Raw genomic sequence first — 24,964 nt, forward strand, 5'->3', positions numbered from 1 at the left:
TATATGTATATATACATATATATCTATTTTCTATCATCTATCTGTCTGTCTGCTTGTTTGCCTGTCTGTCTCTGTCTAGCATCTGTAGGACATGATCTTGGACATCACAACATGAGTTATCTGCTCAAGAGTGAGGAACTGGTCCACTGACATTCTTCTGTATTTCCTATTACATGTTTAAAAAATGGCTAGAGGTGCATATGTTCTACATAAGGACTGAACTCATGGCTATGGCTTTATTAATACTGTATTCTAATCAATTAACCTAAGCAATTAATGAACAAGCATGTAGTAAACACTTATTTATTATGTGCCTGGCACTATGCTAAGCTCTGGGAATACAAAATCAAAAATGAAACAGAACTTGTTCTTAAAAACCTTACATCCTGACAAGGAAAATGAAATGATCACACACACACACACATACACAAAAAAAACATATGAATAAAAGCAGTATCTCCAAGATATAGATATAGGTAATGAATACAAAGTCATTTGGATATACATAGGTAAGGCTAGATACAGAGCTCTGGAAATCATTAGCATAGAGACAATAATTGAATCCATGGGGGCTTACAAGGTTATCCAGAGAGTGACTACAGAGAAAATAGAGAAGTGGGCCCAGGACAGAATCATGGGGAGATAACGGAAGTGAGTGACTGTGACATGAATGATAAATCGGCAAAGGAGACGGAGAAGGAATAGGTCGGGAGGTCTCCCAAGGAGAACTGGGAGAAAGCAGCATCATGAAAACTTAAAGAAGGATGAGTACCTGGGAAGGGAGGGTGACTAATAGGATAAAGTGCTTCAAAGAATGAAGATTGAGAAGAAGTTTATAAGATTCAGCACTTAAGAGATCATTGCTAAATTTGGAGGGAGCAATTTTGGTTGACTAGATGACAAGGAATTAAGAAGGTAAAAAGAAAAGTGAAGAAATTGAGTATATAGAAGATTTTTTTTTCCCCAGGGAGTTTGAGGAAGAGAGGAGAAAAGTAGGATAATAGCAAGCTTGTTGGGATCTAATGGTTGGATTCTTTTTTTTTTTTTTTTTTTTTTTTAGGATGGAGGAGATGGGACTATTTATAGGTAGCAGAGAAAGAAGGGGAAAAGATTCAATATTAGAGAGGAAGGATAATAGTGGAGACAAAGTGCTGGAGAAGATGGGAGAGGAGGGAATCAAGGATATATGGAGTGGGGTTGACCTTGGTAAGAAATATTAGTATCAAATGTAATACTAATTAAAGTGTTTAGCTAGGTGTTTGATAAATGCTTATTCATTTCCCTTTAGTCCCTTTCTTTTTCTTCTTCATTAGAGATTAGATTAAGAACAGAGAGGTGGGGATGATAGAGAGATTGTGAGGTTGTTAGAAGAGTAAGGAGAACTTAGAGAATGGCTTTGATATTTTTGGTGAAGTCACTATGTGGCAAAGAATCCATTTAAGGAAGTGGTGGGGAGGAGTTGCTATGGGAAACTTGAGGGGAGAAGAGAATGTTTGGACAGACACGATAGAGAGTGTGATGGAGAATCAATTAAGGAGAAGTTAAAAATGTGTTTTGCCTCAGTGAGGTGCCAGTTGAAATTATATAATGTGATCTTGTAGTGGACCCAGTAGTACAGTCAAGTGACCTCCAGTACCATTCAATAATGCATGAATAGAAGCAGATGAGGTAGATGGAATACCAAGAATTAGGTTTTCCAAGATAAATATGAAGAAAGTGAGCATGACTTCCTTTTGAGATGTGTCTGTGTTGGCAGAGATTAATGATGTGGTATTTTCCATAAGCACTGGTCTGACCTTGTTACTCCTCTACTCAATAAAATCCAGTGATTCTCTATTGCCTCTGAAATAAAATAATTTTTCTGTCTTTAAAAGCCATTCACAACCTAGCCTCAACTTATCTTCCTAGTCTCATTATATAGTACTTCTTTTCTTGCCTTCTGGACTAGCCAAATTGATCTTGATGGTCTCCATGCTTGGTACTCCATTTCCTGTCCCTGTGACTTTGTATCAGCTATTCTCCAAGTCTGGGATGTACTTGCTCCTCACCTTTGCTTCATAGAATTTATCTGCTTGCATCTCCTTCTCCATAAAGACTTTCCTAATCTTTTCAACTACAAGTGCTCAATCATTTCAAAACTATGTCGTATTTATATTGTATTTATTGTGCATATTTATAAACATTTGTGTTGTCTTCTTCAACAGGAAACAATTATGTCTATTGAGAGTAAAAACTTTCATTTTTGCATTCTATGCACAAAAAAGTTAAGAACTCCTGCTATAAATTAATAAGACTAATTTCTACAAATTAGTAGATCACAAATCACAAAAGAAATTTATCTTATTATTTTTAGGGTTATAGTTAGCAAGCACTACTATAACTGTCTCTTACCTGAAAGTATTCTCTGTGTGTTTAAGTTTATGAGTTGAAAGTTCTCCATTCTGAGATTTGGCTTCTGGAAACCCTTTCTTGCGATCCCAATTGCTTTTAATTTCCTCTTTGGGTCCCTTGTCCTTGTTGATCTTTTCTTCTTTGATCTATAAAACAGTATGTTGTTAGGAAGACATACTACCAAAAATCTGATTAGGCTTTTTATCAGGATGCCTAAATAAAGTCCTTTCACTTCAGGAAGAGAGAAAATGTGGAGCAGAAATGAATAAATGAAGAATCTATTGACTAGGTTGGCTAGCTATAGAGAGACAGTAATTAGAGGGTGTGTATAAGACAGTGATGGAAAAATGAGGATAGAAGGGAAGATAATGCTTTTATGATTTCATATGATTTGATTGACCTCACAGTTAAGTAATATATCTAGAAGAATTGATGAAGATGTGAAATTTTAGATAAAATTAGCAACATAAATTCATGACAATGGTAACAGTAATATTGCCTTTAGTATATATGCCATCTTTTGGTGAAGAGTTCAATATATTTCCCCTGTATTAATTCAGTCATCCTGATATACTCTGTACAGATGTTACAGCATTATTTTCACTGTGAAAACTGATGGTATGGCAGCTGGTATTCTAAATACAACATAACTCTCAAGTGGCATAGTGAGGCCTTAGAATGTAAATGTTCAGACTCATTCTTCCATATACCTGACTATACCACCGCCTTTCAACTGTCCTTTTTGACAAAATATCCTTAAGCTTATTTCTCTTAAACATCTACCTACTTTTATTGGGTATACTCTTAAAGGAAGAAAACATTTTCTTTTTCCTAATGATTTTCTATCCTTCCTTTGTTTTACTACCTCTGTCTCCATTGGGTTGTACCTCATTGCATTTTGGCTGAAAAACTCCAGTCATGTTCTTTTTTTCAATCTGAGGTCAAAATCTGCCTACTTAAACCTCCTAAAGACAAGAAAATCTGCCTTCTACTAGCAGCCATATTACTAACTAGCCAAGTTACCAATGACTATGGGCAAAAGCCAGTTAGTTAAATGAGACAAGATTATTTCTAATGTCCTCTACACTTTGAATATTCTCCCATCCTATGAACTGACATTTACTTCTGAACTATTTTCTGTAGGAGAAAATCTATAGAAAAAACCTCAAGTATGTCACAGAATACCCTATTCAATCTGATCTGCCTGAACAGGGGCATTCATGAAGTGGTACTCATTACATTCCTTAATTTAGTTCTCTGCTGTTTTTTGTTCTTGAGAAATGAGACAGGATAGGAGGGGATATGCACAGAGGCTGCTCCCACCTGCATGTGAGTTGTAGTTTTTTGTAATGGATTTTATTTTTTATTATTATTTTATTTTTTCTTAATGTCCTAATGTGACCAAAAAAAAAAAAAAATGTGGCCCTTGAAGAGGCCAGATGCATGTTTGTTCAGGGAAAAGAAGGTAAGACTTCTAGTTTCTCTATCATCTAGTATTTCATTGGGAGGGAATTTCAGAAACAGCAGTTTGGACTTTGAACGAATTTGATCTGGATCCAGAAAAGTCTGAGAATGAAAACTCAGGGGTCCTATTTTCAATGGTACCCCATGAGCCGTCTCCTTAGGTCAAAAGGAGCAAGGAACAGAAAAATATTCTCTAACTTATTTCTTCTGTTTTGTGGTCAGAGACATTCTCTCAAAATGCATTATCTAGTTTATTTGCCAAAACCAAGTTTAAAATAGCACTTGAAAAATAACAAATGCTTAAGAGAAGAAGAATCCTTTTTTCTCCCCCTTTTTTAAAAATTCGGTCTTTGTTGGCAAAGGATTTGGTATGGGACGCTTGTGCTATCTATCTATGGAAAATTGTACTTTTTAAAATAAATATGTCGATCAAAACTGGCTAGTCTTGTTTTATTTGAAAATCATTCTTTATAAATAAATAAATAAATAAATATAAAATCATACCATAAATTCTTTGAATTCTATTTTAAGCAGACTAATGAGCAGGATTCTATGGGAGAATAAGTTCAAGCTGAAGAAGTACTTCTAAGGTCCTTTGGGAGAAATGATAATTCTTTTAAGGCTATTTTGATATTGTGAAGAAAGTTATTGCTCTTTTACAAGAAATGGAATCCAAATGGACCTACAGGTACCATTATTTACTAAGTAAAAAGACAGCTTACTCAGCTGGCGAGATTTGGCCTCATATAATTTAGATAAAATCCAAGTAGGTTTCAAATACTCCCTTCCTGTAGCTGTGGGCTGACCCATGGGTGTGGTAGGTTAATAGTTTAAATGATGCATGCCTGTACCAGTAAACTTAATTATTATTATTTTTTTATTTTAATGCCCACTTAGCAAATGGGAAAGGGCTGGAGTTTCAATTACTTCAGCAAATCTGTTCTCATGCTTTCAATATCAGAAGGGGATGAAGCTGATCATGGATCATAATATTTCCAAGTGATTTTAATGATCATTTGCTAACTACAAAATGATCTGAACTCCTTTCTGGATCTAACTTCTAGGCACTGGAGAAAATGTAAATTAGACTTCAGACTTAGTTAAACAGAAATAGTTTATGAAAATCAGTATAGTCTTAGTCTAGGAAGCTACCCTAGAAAATTTAATGTATGCTGAGAAACTAGAAATAGAGGACATGAAGTCGGAGAGGTAAATGGCTTTGAAAATAATAAAAATAATAATAAAGAAATAGGAAAACTTAGCCACAGAATTACAGAGTTGGAAGGGACCTTGGAAGCCATCCAGGCTACTCTACAGTGGATCAAAAAACTTTTAAATACCCTCAGTGGAATTAGTCATCCAGCCTTTGCTTCAAGACCTTGGGTCAACAGAAACCTGTTACCCCTCAGACATCCCCTTTCATTTTCTTATAGCTCTGTTTATCAGGAATTGTCTATAATACTGAGCCTACATGTTTTACTAATTTTCCCTAGTTTTGAACCCTGAGTCCAAGAGGAATCTAATCCCTTTTCAACATGGTGGCTCTTCAAATACTGGAAGAAGCTAAGCCGGCTGTGTTGATCCTCAGTCTTCTGTTCTCCATCTTAAGCATCCCCTATTGACTACAATGAATGTTGATATTATCTCATAATTTTGAAGTTCTTTGCCAATCTGCTTGCCTTTCTTTATATCTTTTCCAACTTCTAAAATGTGGCCTATTTAGAACTGAATCTCAGTGATCCATAAGTAGCCAAAGTAGGGCAAAATATGATAAAACTTGATGAAACTCACTTAAGCTGACCATATCTGTTTCTCAAAGTAGGGCTCTGTCCTAAACCCTTTTTTTCTTTTCTTTCTCATTCTGCGTTCTCAGAAATGGAATCAGCTCCCATGGATAGGTTCAGTTACCATCTCTGCCGATGATTACCAAATCTTCATAAATAATCCTCAACTCTCTCCAAAACTCCAGGAGAGTTCTCATTAACCTACCTAGCTTCTCTTTGATGTTTTGTGAACATACCACATTCCTGAATATGGATACTTGCTCTAAACCTTAATCCTCTTAGTTATCCAAGTTTGTAACTTTGACTCTTTACTCTTATAATCAATCAGTTGTCTAGTCTTATTGATCCTACACCAGTAATATCTTGTTATCTCTCCTGTATCTGCCATTTTGCTAATGATGACACTGCTTGGACTACCATCACAGACTCCTAATTGTCCTGTTCACTTCCAGTTTCTCTCTTTTTTAATCTCACTGCTGCACAGTGGACAAAATAACCAATCCAGATCTGACTTCTGCTCCATTCAAAAACTTTCAGGGGCTCTCCAAGGCTTATGGAATGAAATAGAAAATCCTTAGCCTGGCATTCAAGGCTTTCTAAAATCCATCCCAGTCCTGCTTTTCCTTTTTTTATTTCTTATCATTTCTTTTCATGAACTTTGCATTGTAATTAAACTGGCCTGTGAGAGATATTCTGGATATGATCTTTCATCTTCCATTTCTATGCATTTGCACAAGCAGTTTCCCATCCCTGGAATACATCCAAGCTGAGAAACTTTATCTTTTTTCCAAGATTCTTATATATGAAAATTGTTCTGAGTAATTATTAAATTCCTTATTTTCATGTGTGTATTTTTGGTTTTTGTTGGTTGGTTTTACTTTTAGTTACCTAGCTTCTCTTGTGAGTGGGTGTGGAATGAAAAAGTAATAAAACTTGAAATGCAGTAGGGTAACTTAGCTACTTAAATAGGAACTCTATTATGATTATATAGTAAATAAATACTTCTTACTTGCATTTGGATTTTCATATTTGTACTTGAATTATATTCTGTTTTTTTTTTTTTAAATTTGAATTACATCTATATCCTGTCAATCCTATCTTAGAAGAACTACTATGTGTAGAAACTGTAATATAGAAACCAATTTTACTTGGTTTCACTTAGTTACAGCTCACCTTACTAGTCTCAAGAATTATATGAATCAATTATTCCGATCTCTGATAGCTCTAAAAACTTTAAATGCAGTAGGGTAACTTATTATTTAAATAGGAACTCTATTATGATAAATAGTAAATAAATACTTTTTCTTTTTGGTGCACTTAAATTTTTATATTTGTACTTGAATTACATCCTGGCTTTTTTAAAAGTTTGAGCTATATCCTGTCAATCTTGCCTTGGAGGGAATACTATGTGGTAGAATCATAATACAGAAGACATTACCAATTTTATTTAGTTCCCCTTAGTTTATAACTCACCTTACCAGCCTCAAGAATTATATGACTCAATTATTCAGACCTCCGATAGCCCTAATTTATCTTCCTTCATATACCTTAATGGTCTCAAACATGTCCAAGTTTTAACTTAAGCTAATAATGACACTAAGCCAGATTTCTAAGCTCATAATGACACTAAGCCAGATTTTCTAACCTAAAGTCTGTGACTGTTTGAAACACGAGAGTACAATATTTAGAGAAGACCATTGGCAACCTTATTTACTTACCATACAGTAAAACATCCTGGCACCAGCTGCTGTGTACCATGGAAATGCAATGCAGGGCATTTTGCTAAACTTTTCATTTGGAAATCCCAAATAATTATCGTCAGCTCACCATGTTTTCTACTGGGAAGCATGGGGGACCAGTTTTCTCTTAGAAGCTGAGCCATTAGTCAAAGTCAGTTAAATTGGTTAAGGAGATTAAAAATGTTTTCATGATCAGAAGGAAAGCAGGATAGCTTGAAGAAGAATAGAGCAAAGTACAGTGGGGAAAGATTTAAACAGGAATTAAATGTCTAAAATGTCTCTGTCTTGAATAATGCAGAAACATGTCTTTAACACTGTGACCTGGTTATTTCTCAAATATTTACCTCCTCCCTTTTGAAAGTCGTCTTTTCTTCTTGGGATTTTTCTTTTTTAACTTCCACTTTGACCCCTTTTTCTTCTCCCTTTTTCATTTTTTAAGGAAGTCAGGGTCATTCACTTTACAATAAACCCTGTCCCCGGAAATGGTGTTCAGGCTCTGTGACATGTGCCCAAGAAAACTTTTTTGGCTTCCTCAGTGATCATACTTTGCTTTGGTGACAGCAACCACGACAAAACCCATTCTAGTGTAATATAGCAAGACAGGTGCTTTTGTCTTCCCCCCAAATCCCTCATGTGCCAGTGTTCTCATGGAGGACTAGCATGACATGATGCTCCCTATGAGTGCTGAACGATCGACCTTGTGTGGTTCGGCGAATTTTTTCGCCCCCAAATCCCTTGGCTAGCTCCATGCTGACCTAGCCCCTCTGAAGGTCTAGGCTTGAATAATCTCCGTGTGGAAGCGGTGATTGTGACAGAAAACTCTCTCAGGGAGGTGAACATGTTCGGTATAATCTCATGCTTAGGCAGGGAAGATTTTTAAGCAGCCTTGTAGATAGCCTACTAACAGCTTTCAGCTACCCTCTTTTCTCTTAGCCTAGATGCTTTGTATCTAGAGCCATTAATTAGATAAAACTGGGCCTGGGGCCAATTCATTGGGGTAGGAAGGGGACACAGCTAGTTACAGCTTTGCCTGCCATTCACGTGGCAAAAAGAATAAAATCTACACATATATAAATATAACTGTGTGTATATATGTACATATATATATACACACACACATATACATACATACATATACTTAACTTACTAGGCAGTTTTAAGTTGTTGAAGGTTCTCTGCAAGGCTACTTTAAATCTTTGAGTATGGGTCTACATGATGTTAAATAAATGCTTTGACATTCATTTAAGGTAGGTGTGTTTGTGGAAATGCTCCCAAATCAAAATGTGCTTCATCTTATTTATTTGTTAATTAATTGACTGATTTGTTGCTTTTACTACCAATTCTATTTCAAACTGGTTGCTTTTTCTGTTAGAATTTTTTAAACTGCAAATCATGGTGTTGGATTCCTATCCTATGGTTTTCTCAGAATTTTCTCAAGCCTCAAGGATACAATTTGGGAACTATTTATTTACTCATATAGACCCATTTTGTGTTATAGAACTTGATAATTAAAGATATTCAGTGAGAACTGAAGAAAGTTAATTTTATAAAGAATTAGTAAAGCAGCAGAAATAGACAAGTGAGTCTACATAATGCCACCAAAATGATCTTTTTTTTAGTTAATTCATTTTTTGGCAGTCATAATGGCTGATTTCTAAGTATTTAATTTGACTGTAGATAATTCCAGTTATTTGGGTTTATCAATAGGTTTATATCAGATCAACCATTCAGTGATTAATTGTTAGCTTGGTGGCTATAACAATGACTGGAAAAAAATGAATAGATTTCCCAAATGATCACATTGGTGGTACTATATGGACATGGCCCACTCCTAGATTTGATGTGCATTACATTTCTCACAAGTCACAGGCAATACACACATGGTGCAAAATGTTTCCGGTACCTGAGTTTTTAGGCCAGCTGGCTGAAGTTTGTTATCTTGTATTTTCTCTTCTCCTTTTCCCCCCTGAATCTGCTTATCTGTTGCTTTGCCTCTTTTTTCTTCTAACTGCTTTTTAACCATTTGCTCTTCTAGCTTAGCTTTCTCTTCAGCTATGCGTTTCTCCTCTGCTTTTGCCCGTTCCCTTTCCTCTGCTGCTTGCCTCTCTTTTTCCTTAATCCTTTCCCTTTCCTCTGCCTCCTTCCTTTCCTTTTCTTGGGCAGCCAGTCTTTCCTCTGCCTCAAGTCTCATCCTCTCTTCTTCAGCTCTCTGTTCTTGTTCAGCCTTGATCCGTTCCCTTTCCTCAGCCTCCAACCTGAGCTTCTCTGCCTCAGCCTGGTCTTGCTCCTCTGCTTTTTCATTACCTGTAAACTCCTCTGTATCTACTGTCCTCTCCCTTTCTGTTTTGGGTTCTTCTGCATAGACCTGACCATTTTCCAATTCTGTTACTACCTTTTCCTCTTGGGCTTCGGTTTTCTTTTCTACTATCACCTCTACCTGATTTTCTTCAATGATTCTCTGCTTGGGCTTCTCTTCCTCCTCTTCCTTCTCCTTTTCTTCTTTCTTGTTTTCTTCAGGTTCCCTCCAATCATTCTTCTGGTAGGACTTGGTGATTGTTTCAGTTTCCTCTAGTTTATATCTTTCTTGGCGGATTTCATTTTTCTCTTCTTTCTCAGAAGTCTCATTTTCTGCAGCATCATTTTGAGCTCTTCTGTTGGGTAGTGACAAACTTTCATCTGTTATTGTTGGGTCAAACTCCTTCTGGCGCTCCAAGGCTTCCTGGAGGCGCTTTTGGCGACGTTCTTCCCGACGGGCCAGCCTCTCCAAGAATGCAGCATCATCGCTTCCTTCTACTTGGGTGTTGGATAAGGTGCTGGTTTTAGTCTCTTCATCACCCACACTGTACAACAGGAGAAAAAATGGCGTTTCCATTAATTAGTTGATAGTCTGATTCACCAGTCCTTTAAATCACTAACCCTTTGAACCACCATCACCACAGATGTCCAAAATGATATCTGGTCTTCTAGTATGGTACTGCAACTCTAGGATGCTACCATGTGCTCCCAGAGCATCCCTATAATCTGGGATATGGAGCTGTAGTATTTAAGAAAGAGCATATGTATGGATACAAATATATCTTAGTGTATATATATATATATATATATGTACATATATATATATACATACATATGTGTGGTATTCCCATCATCCAGTAGGCTGACAAAATACATACATATGCTTTAAGCTATGCAGAGCCTGGTTCAGCACAGATATTTCATTAAATATTTGTTAAACTGAACTGAAGTGAATGTAGCAAATGCTGAAGAATTCTGGGACTCCCAAAAGGGGTCAGCATGTCTGACTTTAATTAAATCAACATTTTTGTGAATAAAGGCTTTCGTGCCTCAGAAATTTTCCTTTGTCTCTAGGAAATAGAAATAAAGGCAAAAACATTCTAAGAAAACAAACTACCTCATGAAGAGCCCTTAGCTCCTTCCATCAACAGGGATCATGCCATAAAGTTAAAAGGGTCATAGTTTGGGATTTTGATGAGCTGATAGCTCTGAATACAGTGCTCTGATTATGCCTCTGAGACAGGGGTGCTGGCCTTTGTGAGCAGACACTAAATAGCTATGTGATATCAAGAGCCATGGCCAAAGTTGCAAAACTGTGGCTTGTTAAGTTCAGAAACTCCTTCAGATTTTATGATTCCAATCAAAATTAAACTATTTGAGGTTCAAGTTCACTTATTTTTGACTAAACCCTATTTCCCATTTGAAAACAATAATTAAAGGCATAGAGAAGCTAGACTTTAAAACTTCTCTGACCTCAGTGCTACCAAACATTATATGTGTCCATTAGAAATGCAAAAATTAAATTTCCCTGATGACACATTTAGTTTATAAATGATATTTTTTCTTTTGAAACTGCATGTGGTTTGACTGTAAGCATATTTATTGTTCAATTATATATTAAAGATGTTTATTGAAATTCAACTGTAATGGCAACTAGGTGATATAGTAGAAAGAGTACTGGCCCTGAAGTCAGGAAAACCTGAATTCAAATCTAGCCTCAGACACTTACTAGCTATGTGATCCTGGGCAATACACTTAACCCTGATTGCCTCCAGAAACAAATAAAGAAAAAAGAAATTAAATCGTATCTTTAAAAAATCTATACTTATTCATTAGAAAAAGGTTAGAAGTGATAAAGAGATTGATCAGCAGAATAAAAAGACAAGGTAAAAATTCATATGGCATTTTAAATTTTACAAAGTGTTTTTAGCTATATGAATTTATTTCAACCTTATAACAACTCTGTAAGATAGGTACTATTATGATCCTCTTCTTCCTTCCCTAAGGCAAATGGGTTAAATGACTTTCTCAGAGTCACACAGCTGGTACATATCAGAGGCAGGAAGTGATTCCAGGACTTCCTCATTACAATATAGGTTTTTTTGTCCACTATACTTCACTACCTCCCTTCTTAAAAAGTCTCAGTAGTCAGATGAATACTAAACATTCTAATTCATTTGATAAGGAATTTTGAGTTTATCTGAATTTTAGCCATTTGGAAATTGTACCAAAAAACAAAACAAAACACATACCAAATGGAAAACCTGGGTTTTTGTCCTCTCTCTGGTATTAACTAGCCTAATTGTTAATTAATACTAAGCTTCCTTATGTGCAAGTTGGATTAAATGGACCTTATGGTTACCTTCTGAACTTAAATGTTCTATGACTATTAGCTGAAACCATTGGGTTCTGTTATAACTTTGTTTTTTCTTGGGACTCAAACCATATAGAATATAATTAACTGTATTCTAATATAATATAATACAGCTTAAAAATAGGCTATAGTATGTGTCTGAATAGGTCTACCTAAAGGTAATACGTGCTGCCACTGAAATAGGTTCATTTTGTAAGACATACTCCCTCTAGAGCAGAGTTGGGGAACCTCTGTTTCTGCCAAGGGCCATTTGATATTTTTAACATCATTCAAAGGTCATACAAAAATTATCAGCTTACAGAACTCAAGCAATGAAAGGTTATTGTACCTAACTTTCAGCTTATCATTACCTGCAGTTGCCTTAGCAGTACCAAGCCAAATGATTTCCTGGGCCTTTTGTGGCCCGTGGCCCAGACATTGCCTACCCCCTGTTCAAGAGGCTAGTTCCAGTTTGCTAAGCCTTTATAACTGAAATTCTACAGACTGTGGTTCAGCTACAGTGATACCAGTTAGGGTAATTACAATTGCTTCAGTTAAAAAAAAGTAATTCTCAGAGATAATAGACACATATATTGAGTATAGTTTTTTGTTTGAGTATATTGTTTTTTGTTGTTTGTTTTTACAAAAAGAACACTTTATTGAAGCATTAATAACTTCACTATCCCTATCTTCCTATTAAACTTGGCTGTTCTTTCACTAGATATAGATTGCTTTTTTTTCCTTTACTTTTCAAGCTGACTTTTTTCTTTATTCTTCCATCTTTAATCTTGCTTTCACCAAAGTCAAAACAGAAAAGGCGAAAAAGAACTATATTTCTCTTATTCCAATTCATCAGAGGGCACATGACTGCCATTTTCCAATTAGAGTATGCTTAATTGGGATACCAAGAATTTTTAGCCTAGGTAGATAGATAATTCTTATTCTTTTTTGCTTGGCTAATCAATCTTCTCAGTTCCCTTCACTCTCTGAAATTAGAAATGTGACTCTTTATTACACATTTCTAGGTTATCAGACCAACAAGCAATATCAAAAGTACTTCTTTGATAAGTTATATCTTTATATTTTGAAATCCTCTCATGTTCTGCTGTGTAGATGGTAATTTTTTTTATTTTGTATTTAAGTTTGAAAGAAAAAAAAGAAAGTATATGTACTTCTCTTTCCCTTTCACATTTTTTTCTGCTTTTACTTTAGACTTTTAAGACATTTTAAATTATATTTATTTTATTCTGAACTTAAGAAATGAAACAAGCATTTCTATAACATAGAATAGAAAAAAAGATGATTGTATATGAAACTGCAAATCTGTTATGTAGAATTTGCTGTCTTTTAAATATACAATAAATTGTCTTGTACCTTTTTTCTTTTTCTCTTCCTCCCCCACCCCAAGATGGCTTACCATTAGGTGCAAATAGGTTTCTCTCTCTTTAAAACCATTCTTCCCCCCCAAAGATAAGTTAAGAGATTTTATTTCATTAGTAATTAAGCATGTACGAATATTTATATTTCAAAACAATTGTAAACTATCTTGACATAATATTATACAGTCAAGAGGGAATAGGAAAAAAACACTACACAAATATTTATGTGTAACTATATATTTTAACAAGTATTTCCCAATATGTTTTTTTTAAAGAAAAAAGAAAGATCTAGTCTTTTGAATGCCTAAATGACTCCCAAGAAAATCCTAAATTTGCAGAATAAACCTAAGACAATCACAAACCTGCACAAAAATATGACAAATGAAAACCTCCCCTCCCCACAAATTATTTCATGTTTTTCTAAAAACATACAAAATCTATGTTGTATTGCCACTACTTCAAATATATTATGCCACATCACTTTAACAAAATTAAAGCATTTCATTTAAATTTTATTTGGTAAATATATTTATTTCTAAGAACTACTTCCTTATGGTCTGGTTCATTTTAATGTAATTGAATAAAAGATCTAAAAAGGCTTAAGAAAACACCTTCTGGCCATTCTACTTGTATACACAGATCACATACTACATATAAATAAAATCATTCTTTATATATTTCTATTTATCAATCATTTCTCTGGACACAGCATCTTCCTTCATACATCCTCTGTAGTTAATTTGGTTATTTATAATAATCAAAATGGCTTATTCATCAAAATTGTTCTTAAAATAATATAGTTGTTACTCTATACAATATTCTCTTCATTCTACTCACTTCACTCTTCATTATTTCATGCAAGTCTATTCACATTTTTCTAAGATTATTGAACTCATTTCTTAAAGCAAAGTAATATTCCCTCAAAATCATGTACTATAACTTCTTCAGCCCTTCCTGAACTTAGTTATTCCCACAATTTTCAGTTCTTTGACAACACAAAGAGAGCTGCTATAAATTTTTAGAACATATAGGTTCTTTTCCTTTTCTACTAATTATCTTGGGAAATGGACCTAGTAGCGATATTCCTGGGTCAAAGGGTATAGTCAGTTTAAAACTCTTTGGGCATAATTCCAGATTGCTCTCCAAAATAATTAGATCAATTCACAGTTCTACCAACAGTCAATCCACATATATATGACATATATACCCACATGTGTACTAAAAACAATACTAAATAGCTCTTGGCAAATATTTTATAGCTTTATAGGAAAGAAAAATTATATGCTGGTTTAAGTAACATTGTACCTTGATGAGTTTGCTGAGCTTTGGAAAAATTTCAAAAGGTAGAATTCTGTTAGGAAAAGGCATTCATAATTCATATCTTCTTGAGAAATGTGCTCATATTTTCATTTATTGATGGACAATAGTGAACATAGTAAAATAAAAAGATCTCAAAGAGGTTTACTTAAAAATAGAAATGTTCACTTGGGCCCAGTGGATGAATAATTTACATAAATTAGCTGCTTTCTTTAATGTAACATGACTACTTGAAAAAAATACTAAAATTAAAGAAAAACAGAACTGTTCATTGGGGGATGGGTGGTGATGATAAAGTTTCTATGACCAAATCAGATTATATAATAATAAAACAGATGAGATCAAGTGTATCAAGACTTGTTATTAAAAAGAAGTTAGCTTGATTGAAAAACAGTTCATTCATTGGCCATGAATAAACACCATTATATTGGAATTTAAAATCCACTGGAATGCTTTGTCCAAATAATTCTTATGCAATGAACACACTAGTTCATACAGTGAAGAATGCTTTACCTGTTCTGGGCATTAACCTCCACCTTTTCAGTCACTTGTCCTAAAGACTCCTCCTCTTCCCTTTGACGAAGCCTCTCTTGACGGGCTCTGCGACGACGTTCTCTAGCAGCCTCTTCTTCATCATCATCATTTCTCTGATAGGCTATTCTGAAATGTACCAATGACACAATCTTGAGAATAAAAATCACTATCACTTTTTGTTTTCCTTCTCAATGAAAGTCAGATCAGTTCAATCATCATTTATTAAACATCTTAGATGTTGGGCTTAGTTTCTAGAAAACATGCTCTAATGGAATTTACATTTTTAGTAAGAGCTGTAATGTAGGCTTATCTTTCCCAAAGTGACATTATTAATTGTGTAAGCAAAATATGAACTTCTAAGATGGTTTAGTAAAATGTTATCTGTCAAAGAGTTAGCTTTAAAATGTTTTAAACTAGTTTATCCTTTCCTTCCTTAGAAATAAACCACATGAAACAGATAGTAAAAACAAAATTATCATTTTTTACTATTGGTTCTAGTAATATAGCTTTGAGAAGTGAGAATTTCTAATGTTCTTATATCTACCTCTCTGGATTTTATCCTGGAGCAGAATCTTTTGGATCACATTTGGATCACAGTAATAGTTCTATTACTTGGTTTTTATTTTTAATTTGCCAGTCTTTCTTCCACGGATTAAATTGTTTTTTATTATTATTTTTTGAAATACAGTTATTTGTCCTTTCTTTTGCTCCTATTTTCTATTTTCTATACCATTCATAGACTTTTATTCCTTGTTCCAGTCCACAATAGTCTCTTGCCCTGGAGACCAGGTAGTTGGTTTAGAGCAATCTTTATCAGGAAAGCAGAAAATTCCCAAAGACTTTTAATATCATCAGTTGATTTCATCCTGCCTAAAGTTTATGTTCAGATTCATGCATTCTGACATGATGAACTTGATTTCTTCTATTTGATCCTGGCCTGAACTGGAAGTTTTCTTTCTGATTTTCCCAGAAGACACAGTTAACTGTCAAATGACTATAAGTTTGGCAATAGTTTGGGGCCAGACTGTGACATGGTTTTATATTACTCTCTGCACCGGTTAATAAATATCTTGGACTGCAAATTAAACAGTGTAAACAGGTGTCAACAGCTGGATCATCAACTTTTTATTCACTCTTATTGCTGACTACTCAAAATGTTTGTTTCTTGAGGGAAATGTGCAATACCAAACCTCCTGTTTGGATTTTCTATGAGTCATTTCCACTTGGATTAACAGAAAGTCTGCTGATTGGTTTTCAGTGACTCAAGTACATATAATTTATTCTCATCTTTATTCTGTGTTTTTTTCCCAAGTCCTATTCCTCCAATCAATTTTTGACCACACTTGTTGACCCCTTCCATGCCAGAATCTTCAGAAGCTCACTATTGTTACAAAACTAACCAAACAAAAAACAATAAAACCCTTAAGTCTAGCATTTGAAACATCCATCAAATTCTTCCTTCCATACCCCTTAAAGATTCTTCCTTCCTCCCTTCCTCCCTCTGGCTTTACCTTCCTTCCTTCCTTCCTTCCTTCCTTTCTTCTTCCCTTCCTCTCTCATTCCTTTCTTTCCTTCTTTTCTTTTTTACTTCCTTCTTTCTTTCCTTCCTCTTTTCCTCTCTCTGTGTCTCTCTCTGTCTCCATCTGTCTGTCTCTCAGTCTCTCTCACTTTTTCTCTCTCATTCTCCCTTTCCTCCTTGCTTTTCTCAAAAATTATCCTCCCATTTATTTCTTTATACAGATCATAGAATTCCTTTGATACATTTAATTAAAAAAGACAATTATTTCCAAGCAAACATTGTGCCTGCTACTTTCTCTTAAAAAAACAAAAATAAACAAAACAGTCTGAGTTTAGAATTGATAGCACATGCAATATTCAGGTTTTGTGGTTTACTATTGTGGTTTACTATTTCTTAGCAGAAGCATGTTTTAACATTAGTCATTTGGGATGAATATTAGTCTTTGTTAGCTAGATTTTGTCTCCTTATCCTTTTTTCAACACTTTTTGATTGTTTCATCTTTATGTTTTTGGAGATATTACTTTTATGTATGAAATATCTTCTCATTTAATTTTTTTGTACTAATTACTTATATCACTTACAAGACTGTAATCAAGATTGATTTCTTTAAAGATATAATCTTTGACTAACTTCATTTTGATTACTCTTTTCCTTTTCACTCTTCCTCCACTTGTTAAAATTATTAATATGCTCAGAATAAAAATTTCAGATTGGGAAGGAGTCTCAGGGGTTATCTCACACTAATTGAATGTATCTAGCAAGTGTTTTTCTTGCCTTCAATCCCCCATTAGACCACGAGTAGGAACTATCTTTCAACTTTCTTTGTATCCCCAGTCTTAGCACAGTGCCTAATAAATGTGCTTAATAAATGATTGTTTCACTGACTACTTCCATGAAGGATAGCTAATTTTACTTTTAGATAGTTCTCTCAGTAAGATTCCTCTTAATTCTAGCCTAAATTTGTTTCTTTTTTCCCCTTTTTTATCTTTTTTTGCTATTTCTGAGAAAGTTGTAAGTCTAATCCTTTTTCTAAGGTGACATTTTTTCAAAAAATTGAAGAGAGTCCTCATGTTCCACTCTGAACCAAATCTTTTTCTAAAAACTAGCCATTCCTAGTTCCTTCAACCAATGCTCCTAAGGCATGTCCTTGAGGCTTTTCACCATCTTGTTATTCCTCTTCTGATCACTTTACAGATAACTAATATCCTTGGATTTATGGCAGTGAGTTTAATAAAAAGAATGGAGTCAGAGGACCTGGGTTCAAATCCTTCCAATAAGTTTTTATTAAATGCCAGATCACGAGAATACAATGACAAAAGTGAAATCATCCCAGCTCTCAAGAAGCTTCCATTCTACCAGAGATCTAAAAATAACATATATATTAGAAATCACATTATTCTCTAATTCACATGAAGCCATTGTTAATTTGTGACATAGTAAGTAACTTTTAATAATACTCTAGAAATAATAGTATGGAACAATTGTAACCTTGCCCCCAAACTGTGTAATATACATAGTAAGGCACCCGAATAACCCTGAGCAATTTAATCAGTAAGCATTTATTAATTTCCTACTGTGTACCAGATGCATTAAGCAGGTGACCTAATCTTTTTTGTCCTGAGTTTTGCCATCTATAAAATAAAAAGGTTGGACCCCTAAGATGTTTTCTAGCACCAAACCCTAGTACCACCTAAAATGTCACATCCAGATCTGAAACACTTCACACTACATTGTCACACACTTGATTGCACATCACTGTAGGATTTTTCTCTAGTTTTCACAGGTGCTTCTCACCTGTCTCTTCTCTCTGCTAAATCACTATTTCCTTGAAAGCAGAACTGAGTTCTTCTGTGTTTAGTTCCAATGTTACATTTAGAGTGAACGCTCAATAAATATGATTGCATGATTTGAGACTTAACATTTGGAAATACTTGTAGATGGTCACCACATTGCTCAGACTGTTGTAAAATTCCACAATGCAGCTGATTTTAGAATTCCCATGGCACAGCTGAAACTGAGATTTCTCAATAGCACTCACTTTACTTTTTTTAAAAAAAATTATCTTTTTTTGCTTGGCATTGTAGATATAACTATGCACACTGTTAAGTTTCTCTCTAGGGCAATAAGAGATACAATTTTCACTATTCTTCCCAAGAGGAAGAGACTGTCTTCTCCTCCAGAACTTCAGGCAAAAGGCTGGGAGCCAAATTGGAACCTGACCAAAACACAGAACAATGATACAAGATCCTTCATGTAAATGAACGATAAAGCACCTTTCATTCCATGCCTCATCTGAAAGATAAGTTTGTGCACCTATCTAGTTCTCTATATGTCACATTTAATATTTGACAGGCTACTTAACATTCAAAATATCATTTTAAAAATAAAACTAACCTTTAATTTAGTTTATTCCTATGTGAAACTATATTTTTTTAAAAGTTGCCTTATCCTCTAGTCTATCATCCAGGACATGTTTGTATCTCTGGTACATTGGTGATAACAGATATTCAAAATGTGAATATCTAGAGCCCAAGCAAGAAACTGAGTAATTTCTGAATCACTGAAGAAAGATTAAGTCAGCATAACTGTGGTGTTAGGTATGTCTTTTTATATTGTAATTCTTTGAAAATTAGTAATCCACATCTGTTGCATATGGTAGGTCACCATTAACCAAAGTACTGACTAACCAGAGTATCCTGTTTCCTGGCCATGCTGGACAACAAAAAAATTACTGTACTTTCTTTCTTGGGAACTGTCCTCTCTTTACTTACTTCTTAGCATTAAGAGATAAGTTTGATTATTCTCTCTGCAGGATAGCAGTGCTGCTAATCTTAGAAATGGTTCAGAAGTAAGGGAGATAGACTAAATCTCACTTCTTAGGGAATTCTGGAACTCCGTGGGGGCCGAGAGGAGGAAAAGGAGATAGGGATTGACACCATACCATTCCTAGAATCACAATTTTAAGATTCCTATTTCCAGGAAAAACAAAGGCAAATCTCCATGATGGGTGTTTTCCCTTAGAATGCTACAGCTTTCTTTCAGGAAAGAAATCTCAAAACCTTAGGAATATAGAATTCTACTGTCTCACTGTTTTTAAGTTATAGTATACTATCAGTTCTGTGGCTGGCAGCTAGTATGCTCAGATTTTTGAAATATTATGTGAATAGCAAGTAAGTGAAAACATTGGAGAGTTGACTTCCTCAACTGGGCCAGGCTAAAGGAATCTATCCATATTGAATAAGGAGAAGAGAGAGTTGGTGAGGAAGCTCCTTGAATCAGGCTCTGTTACTTCTTATTTGGCAGATTTATAGGTTCTTCTTTATAAAGGTACTCTTATGTACCTTCTCTCTTTTATTAAGTCTCGTTCCCCACTTAGGAAACACAAACCATTTAAGGGTAAATACTGTCATTTTCAACTGTTAAAACAGGATATTTTAAGTAATGTAGCAATAAGAAAACAAACAAAGCCCTTATAAGCCAAACTAAAAAAAAAAAAAAAAAAAAAGAAAGAAAACTGGGAATCCTCTGATAGATATTGAATCTACTGTTAATAATTAACAATACACAGAATTATTAACTTAGAATAGATTGAAAGGAACCAGCCTAATTTATACTGGGAAAGCGTTGGTCAAAAATAAAGTGGGGAGGAGATTGCCTGATTTTATAGATCTTTGAATACAAGAAAAAAAAATAACATCAATAGCTAACATTTGCATACCAATTTTTATTTTATAAGATGCTATATATACATATACATTATCTAATTATATTATTACATGTTATTAATATCTTATTATTACAAAATAAAACTAAGAGGAAGGTATTTGAGTTATTTTATCTGAAGCTTAAAGATGAGAATTTTGAGGCTTAGCAAGATTAAATGGCTTGTCCACCACCTTAAAGCTTATAAATGTTAAAGGAATTTTGTGAATTTAGGTCTTTACTCAAAGTTCAGCATTTTCTACATTAGAACTTCCTTCCAAACACAGGACAGTTGGACACATTTCTTCAGTGTTTTAAATTAAATCTTTTCTCCTCATTTTAGGAACTAGTTTTCTTTTCTTTTTTAATTCAATAGTATTTTGTTTTTCCAATTACGTGTAAAAGATAGTTTTCAACATTCATTTTTTGGTAAGATTTTGAGTTTCAAATTTTTCTCCCTCCCTTCTTACCATCTCTCTCCCCAAAACAACAAGCAATCTGATATAAGCTATACATAGACAGTAATTTTTAACATATTTTCCTATTACTCATATTAGGAAAGAGAAGCAGAACAAAAGGGAAAAAAACACAAGAAAAAAAAAGCAAACAAAAAAAGGTATAGGTAGTATGATTTGATCCATATTCAACGTCCTTTGTTCTCTCTTTGGATGCAAAAGGCATTTTCCATCCCAATCTATTAGAATTGTCTTGGATCAGTCTATTGCTGAGAAGAACTAAGTCTATCAAAGTTGACCATCATATAATCTTGCTCTGTGTATAATGTTCTCCTGGTTCTGCTCACTTCACTCAGCATCAGTTCATGTAAGTCTTTTCAGGCTTTTCTGAAATCAGCCTGCTCATTATTTCTCATAGGATAATAATATTCCATTACATTCATGTACCATAATTCAGCCATTCTCCAACTGATGGGCATCCACTCAGTTTCCAGTTCTTTGCCACTATAAAAAGGGCTGCTACAAACATTTTTGCACATGTAAATCTTTCCCCCTATTTTATGATATCTTGGGATACAGCGCAGTAGTGACACTGCTGAATTAAAGGGTATAGACAGTTTTATAGCCATTTGGGCATATAGGAACTAGTTTTGTAATACTGTTTTGATTCAACTATTGGTATTATTCTAGAAAAATATTTAGAGCATCAAACTTTGTATTATCTGTATATATAAAGCAATGTGTTATGTTTATTTATATTAAATCACTACCACATACCTGCAGCATTTAAAGCTATAGCAAAGAAAAGTTGAATATTTTGAATCCTAGATTCTTTCCCTCCTTTTTTCTTCCCCAATAGCAAATTGGTCAGTATATCCTATTGATTCTTCTATTGAAATGCTCTTTATATCTGCTTCCACCAATGATAATGTCAGGACAGACATTACATCTGATTATCCCAGACAAAGGATGATCTCTACTTCCCTGCCCACCCTCACTTTACTCATGAATCCCACTACATACTATCATGTTGTTACATGTTACTTGTGGACAGACTTGTGGTCTTAGTTCTCCTACTAGAGTGTAAAGATGTTGATGATAATAAAGAAAAATCACATTTATAGAGTACTTTATGCCTTTCAAAATACTTTTCTTACCATTGTGAGTCCAAGGGTACCCTATATATCTTTGTATATCCATAGCCATGGTATGGTATTTTGCACATAGCAGGACATCAATAAATATTTGTTGAATGGATGATATGCTTCAAGCATGTACTTTGCTTTAATTTTCTTCTTAAAATAGTGATTCTAAAAGAAAAGTAATTTTTCTTCATGTCATCCCTCAAACCATAACTATTTAACCACAGGATAATTGCTGTATTAAGCATTTAGTTTCTATTATTACTTTACCTCTAGTGTTTTGGTTTTGGGTTTTTTGTTGTTGTTGCTTTTTTTTTTTTTTTTTTTTTTTTGCATATAGTGGATATATAGATATAAAAAGGAGCTGCTTAGGACCCCATATATAGGATTAGACATGATGAGGAGCATCTTTTAATATGACTTTTTATGTTCCTGCAATGTTAAAAATTGATAATTTCATCAGTGAGGAAGGGCTCTTTCTACCCAGGCAAATCTCAAACCCTCTACAACTTGGTAAATGGACTTCAAGAATTGCTATAGATCATAGAGGGGAGGGAATAGTGGGAAGATGGCAGAATAATGAAGAAAACTCCCTGGTTCTAAAAATAAATTTCCCCCAAATAAAATTATACCTCAAAACAATTTTTAGAGTGGGGGAAAAATGATTTAAAAGAGTCCTTAGACTTCCCAGGGTGGTGGTTAGGTCCGACTGAAATGCAGATAGCACCAGGCCAGATCCTGGCTGGGCAACAAACCTGGGGTAGCTGTGTCTGCAGCAGCCTTACATTCAGGGGCTTTTTGTCCAAAGATGGTGTAGGGGTTGGGTGCTTGTCACAATTACCTTGGATTATAGAATGTTGGAAGAATCAAGAGGCCAAAGACCGCCCCAGATAGAGATCAGAAAATAGCACAAAAAATTTTAGTTCTGAGACATTATCCCTCACACTACAGAAACAAAACCAGACACTAACATAACACTAACAACCAACAATAAGATGTGTAAAAAATTTTTAAACAGAGAAGAAACCCAACCATGGATAGCTACTATGGTGGAAGAGAAGACCAGGGTTCAAACTCAGAAGACAAAACAGCTTCTTGTAAAGCTTCAAAGAAAAATATAAAGTACTCACAAGCCCCAGAAGAGGTTTTGGAAGAGCTTAAAAATGAGAGACATACAAAGAGTAAAAAATGAAGGCCTAAGGTAGAATTTATTATGCTTCAGCTGACAAAAAAAAAAAAAGTAGCTATCATGAATGCAAAGTTAAAGCTGTAATAAAGTTAATTAAAAGAGATGACCAGGGAAACTACATTGTGTTAAATAAGTGCCAGAAAAATGAAGTAACATCAATACGAAACATAGATGAACAAAATGCTAAAGCATTCAATTTTTTAAATTTTATTTTTTTGCTGAAGCAATTGAGTGATTTGCCCAGGGTCACACAGCTAGAAAATAGAAAGTGTCTGAGGTTGGATTTGAACTCAGGTTCTTCTGACTTCAGGGCTGGCATTCTATCCACTGAACTATCTAGCTGCCCAACATTCAAATTTTTAAAGGAAATAATGGAAGTAGCAAAGTTATAATAGTGGGGGATTTCAACTTTCACTTTGAAGAATTAGATAAATCTAAATTTAAAAAAAATTAAGAAAGAAGTAAAGGAAACGAAGAGAATCTTAGATAAGGTAGATATTATGAATATCTAGAGAAAACTAATAGAATAGAAAAGAATATACCTTTTTCTCGTGGCATGTGACACCTTTACAAAAACTGATCATCTATTAAGCCATTAAAAAATTTTTATAGTTAAATGCAGAGAAGCAGAAATTATAATGAATCCTTTTAAGATCATAATGCAATAAAAATCACATTTAATAGGGGACCATAGAAATACAGATTAAAAATTGGAGATTAAAAGCCTACTCTTGAAAAATGAGTGTTTAAAGAACAAATCATAGAAACAATAAAAATTTTATTAAAGAGAATAAAGAAAGCAGAAAATTGGGAGGGGAGGAATTTTGTAGGTAATTTCTTAAATAAGTTATTGTGAGTTATATGAATGATCAAATCAACTACAAAGGACCTTTGAAGGAAGAGAAAGGACTGGTATATAGAACTTGTATTATATAGTATCATATATAAATCTGTATCAAATATAGGCTTTCTGTAGAAAGGGATTAGGGGAAGGAAGGGAGATAGCTTGGAACTTAAATATGACAACAACAATAACAACAAAAAAGACTGCTATGGTTGAAAAATCAATCACTTTGTAGGCAACCCTATTATAAGCGTCTTTGGTCTTAAGAAGGTTGATCTTGAGCCACTCAGATCATCACTAAGCCCTTACTGGAAGCTTTTCCATCTTATTAAGAACTGAAAAAATTATATTCTGCTGACACAGCCTTTGGGAACCCAGAGTCATTTTCATATCAGAGTGAAATAGCAGCAGCACAGGAGAGGATGATTTAAAAAAAAAAATACATACTTTTAATGCTAGAGAATTTTGCTGGTGCAGAATAATTAGTTTTGTTGTATGATGGTAAGAGCTCAAAATCTCTAAACAACAGTAAAACTTAGAGGAACGTGATTTTTAAAACTTGCCTGGGGCTCACATATATATTAGTCCAGATCTGGTATCATAAATCACATATTCTCAAGGCATTTATTATCTCTACTTTTGCAGAAAGAAAAAAAACAACTGAAAATACTCTGATACTATTGGACTTTTCAAGGGAAAGTTTTTAAGATGTAACTGAATACTTTTTGAATCTAGATTGAGTAATTATTTTTTATTTTTCCAAAAGTTTATTTATTGATTGTTATTTTTTAAAAGAACATTTTCAAAGACACTCAAGTCTCTTTTGAGTACATTATCCCTTCCACATTGTAACTTTC

The 24,964-nt window shown here is 34.2% G+C and overlaps 1 protein-coding gene across 6 annotated transcripts in view; it reads right to left on the reverse strand.

Annotated features, from left to right (window-relative positions):
- CALD1 (caldesmon 1) overlaps positions 1–24,964 on the reverse strand; it is a 234,717-nt gene that overhangs the window by 23,125 nt on the left and 186,628 nt on the right. For 5 of the 6 annotated variants that reach the window (XM_052001342.1, XM_052001340.1, XM_052001344.1 and 2 more), the window contains 4 exons: positions 15,236–15,382; positions 9,282–10,218; positions 7,723–7,800; positions 2,392–2,537 (listed from right to left, as the gene is read on the reverse strand). In XM_052001342.1, the coding sequence (XP_051857302.1) occupies positions 2,392–2,537; positions 7,723–7,800; positions 9,282–10,218; positions 15,236–15,382 (1,308 nt within the window). The remainder of the gene's footprint in view (positions 1–2,391; positions 2,538–7,722; positions 7,801–9,281; positions 10,219–15,235; positions 15,383–24,964) is intronic. The other variant, XM_052001346.1, reaches the window with a different exon arrangement.

The sequence above is a fragment of the Antechinus flavipes genome, chromosome 5 (genome assembly GCF_016432865.1).
Source record: "Antechinus flavipes isolate AdamAnt ecotype Samford, QLD, Australia chromosome 5, AdamAnt_v2, whole genome shotgun sequence".
Classification (NCBI taxonomy): Eukaryota; Metazoa; Chordata; class Mammalia; order Dasyuromorphia; family Dasyuridae; genus Antechinus; species Antechinus flavipes.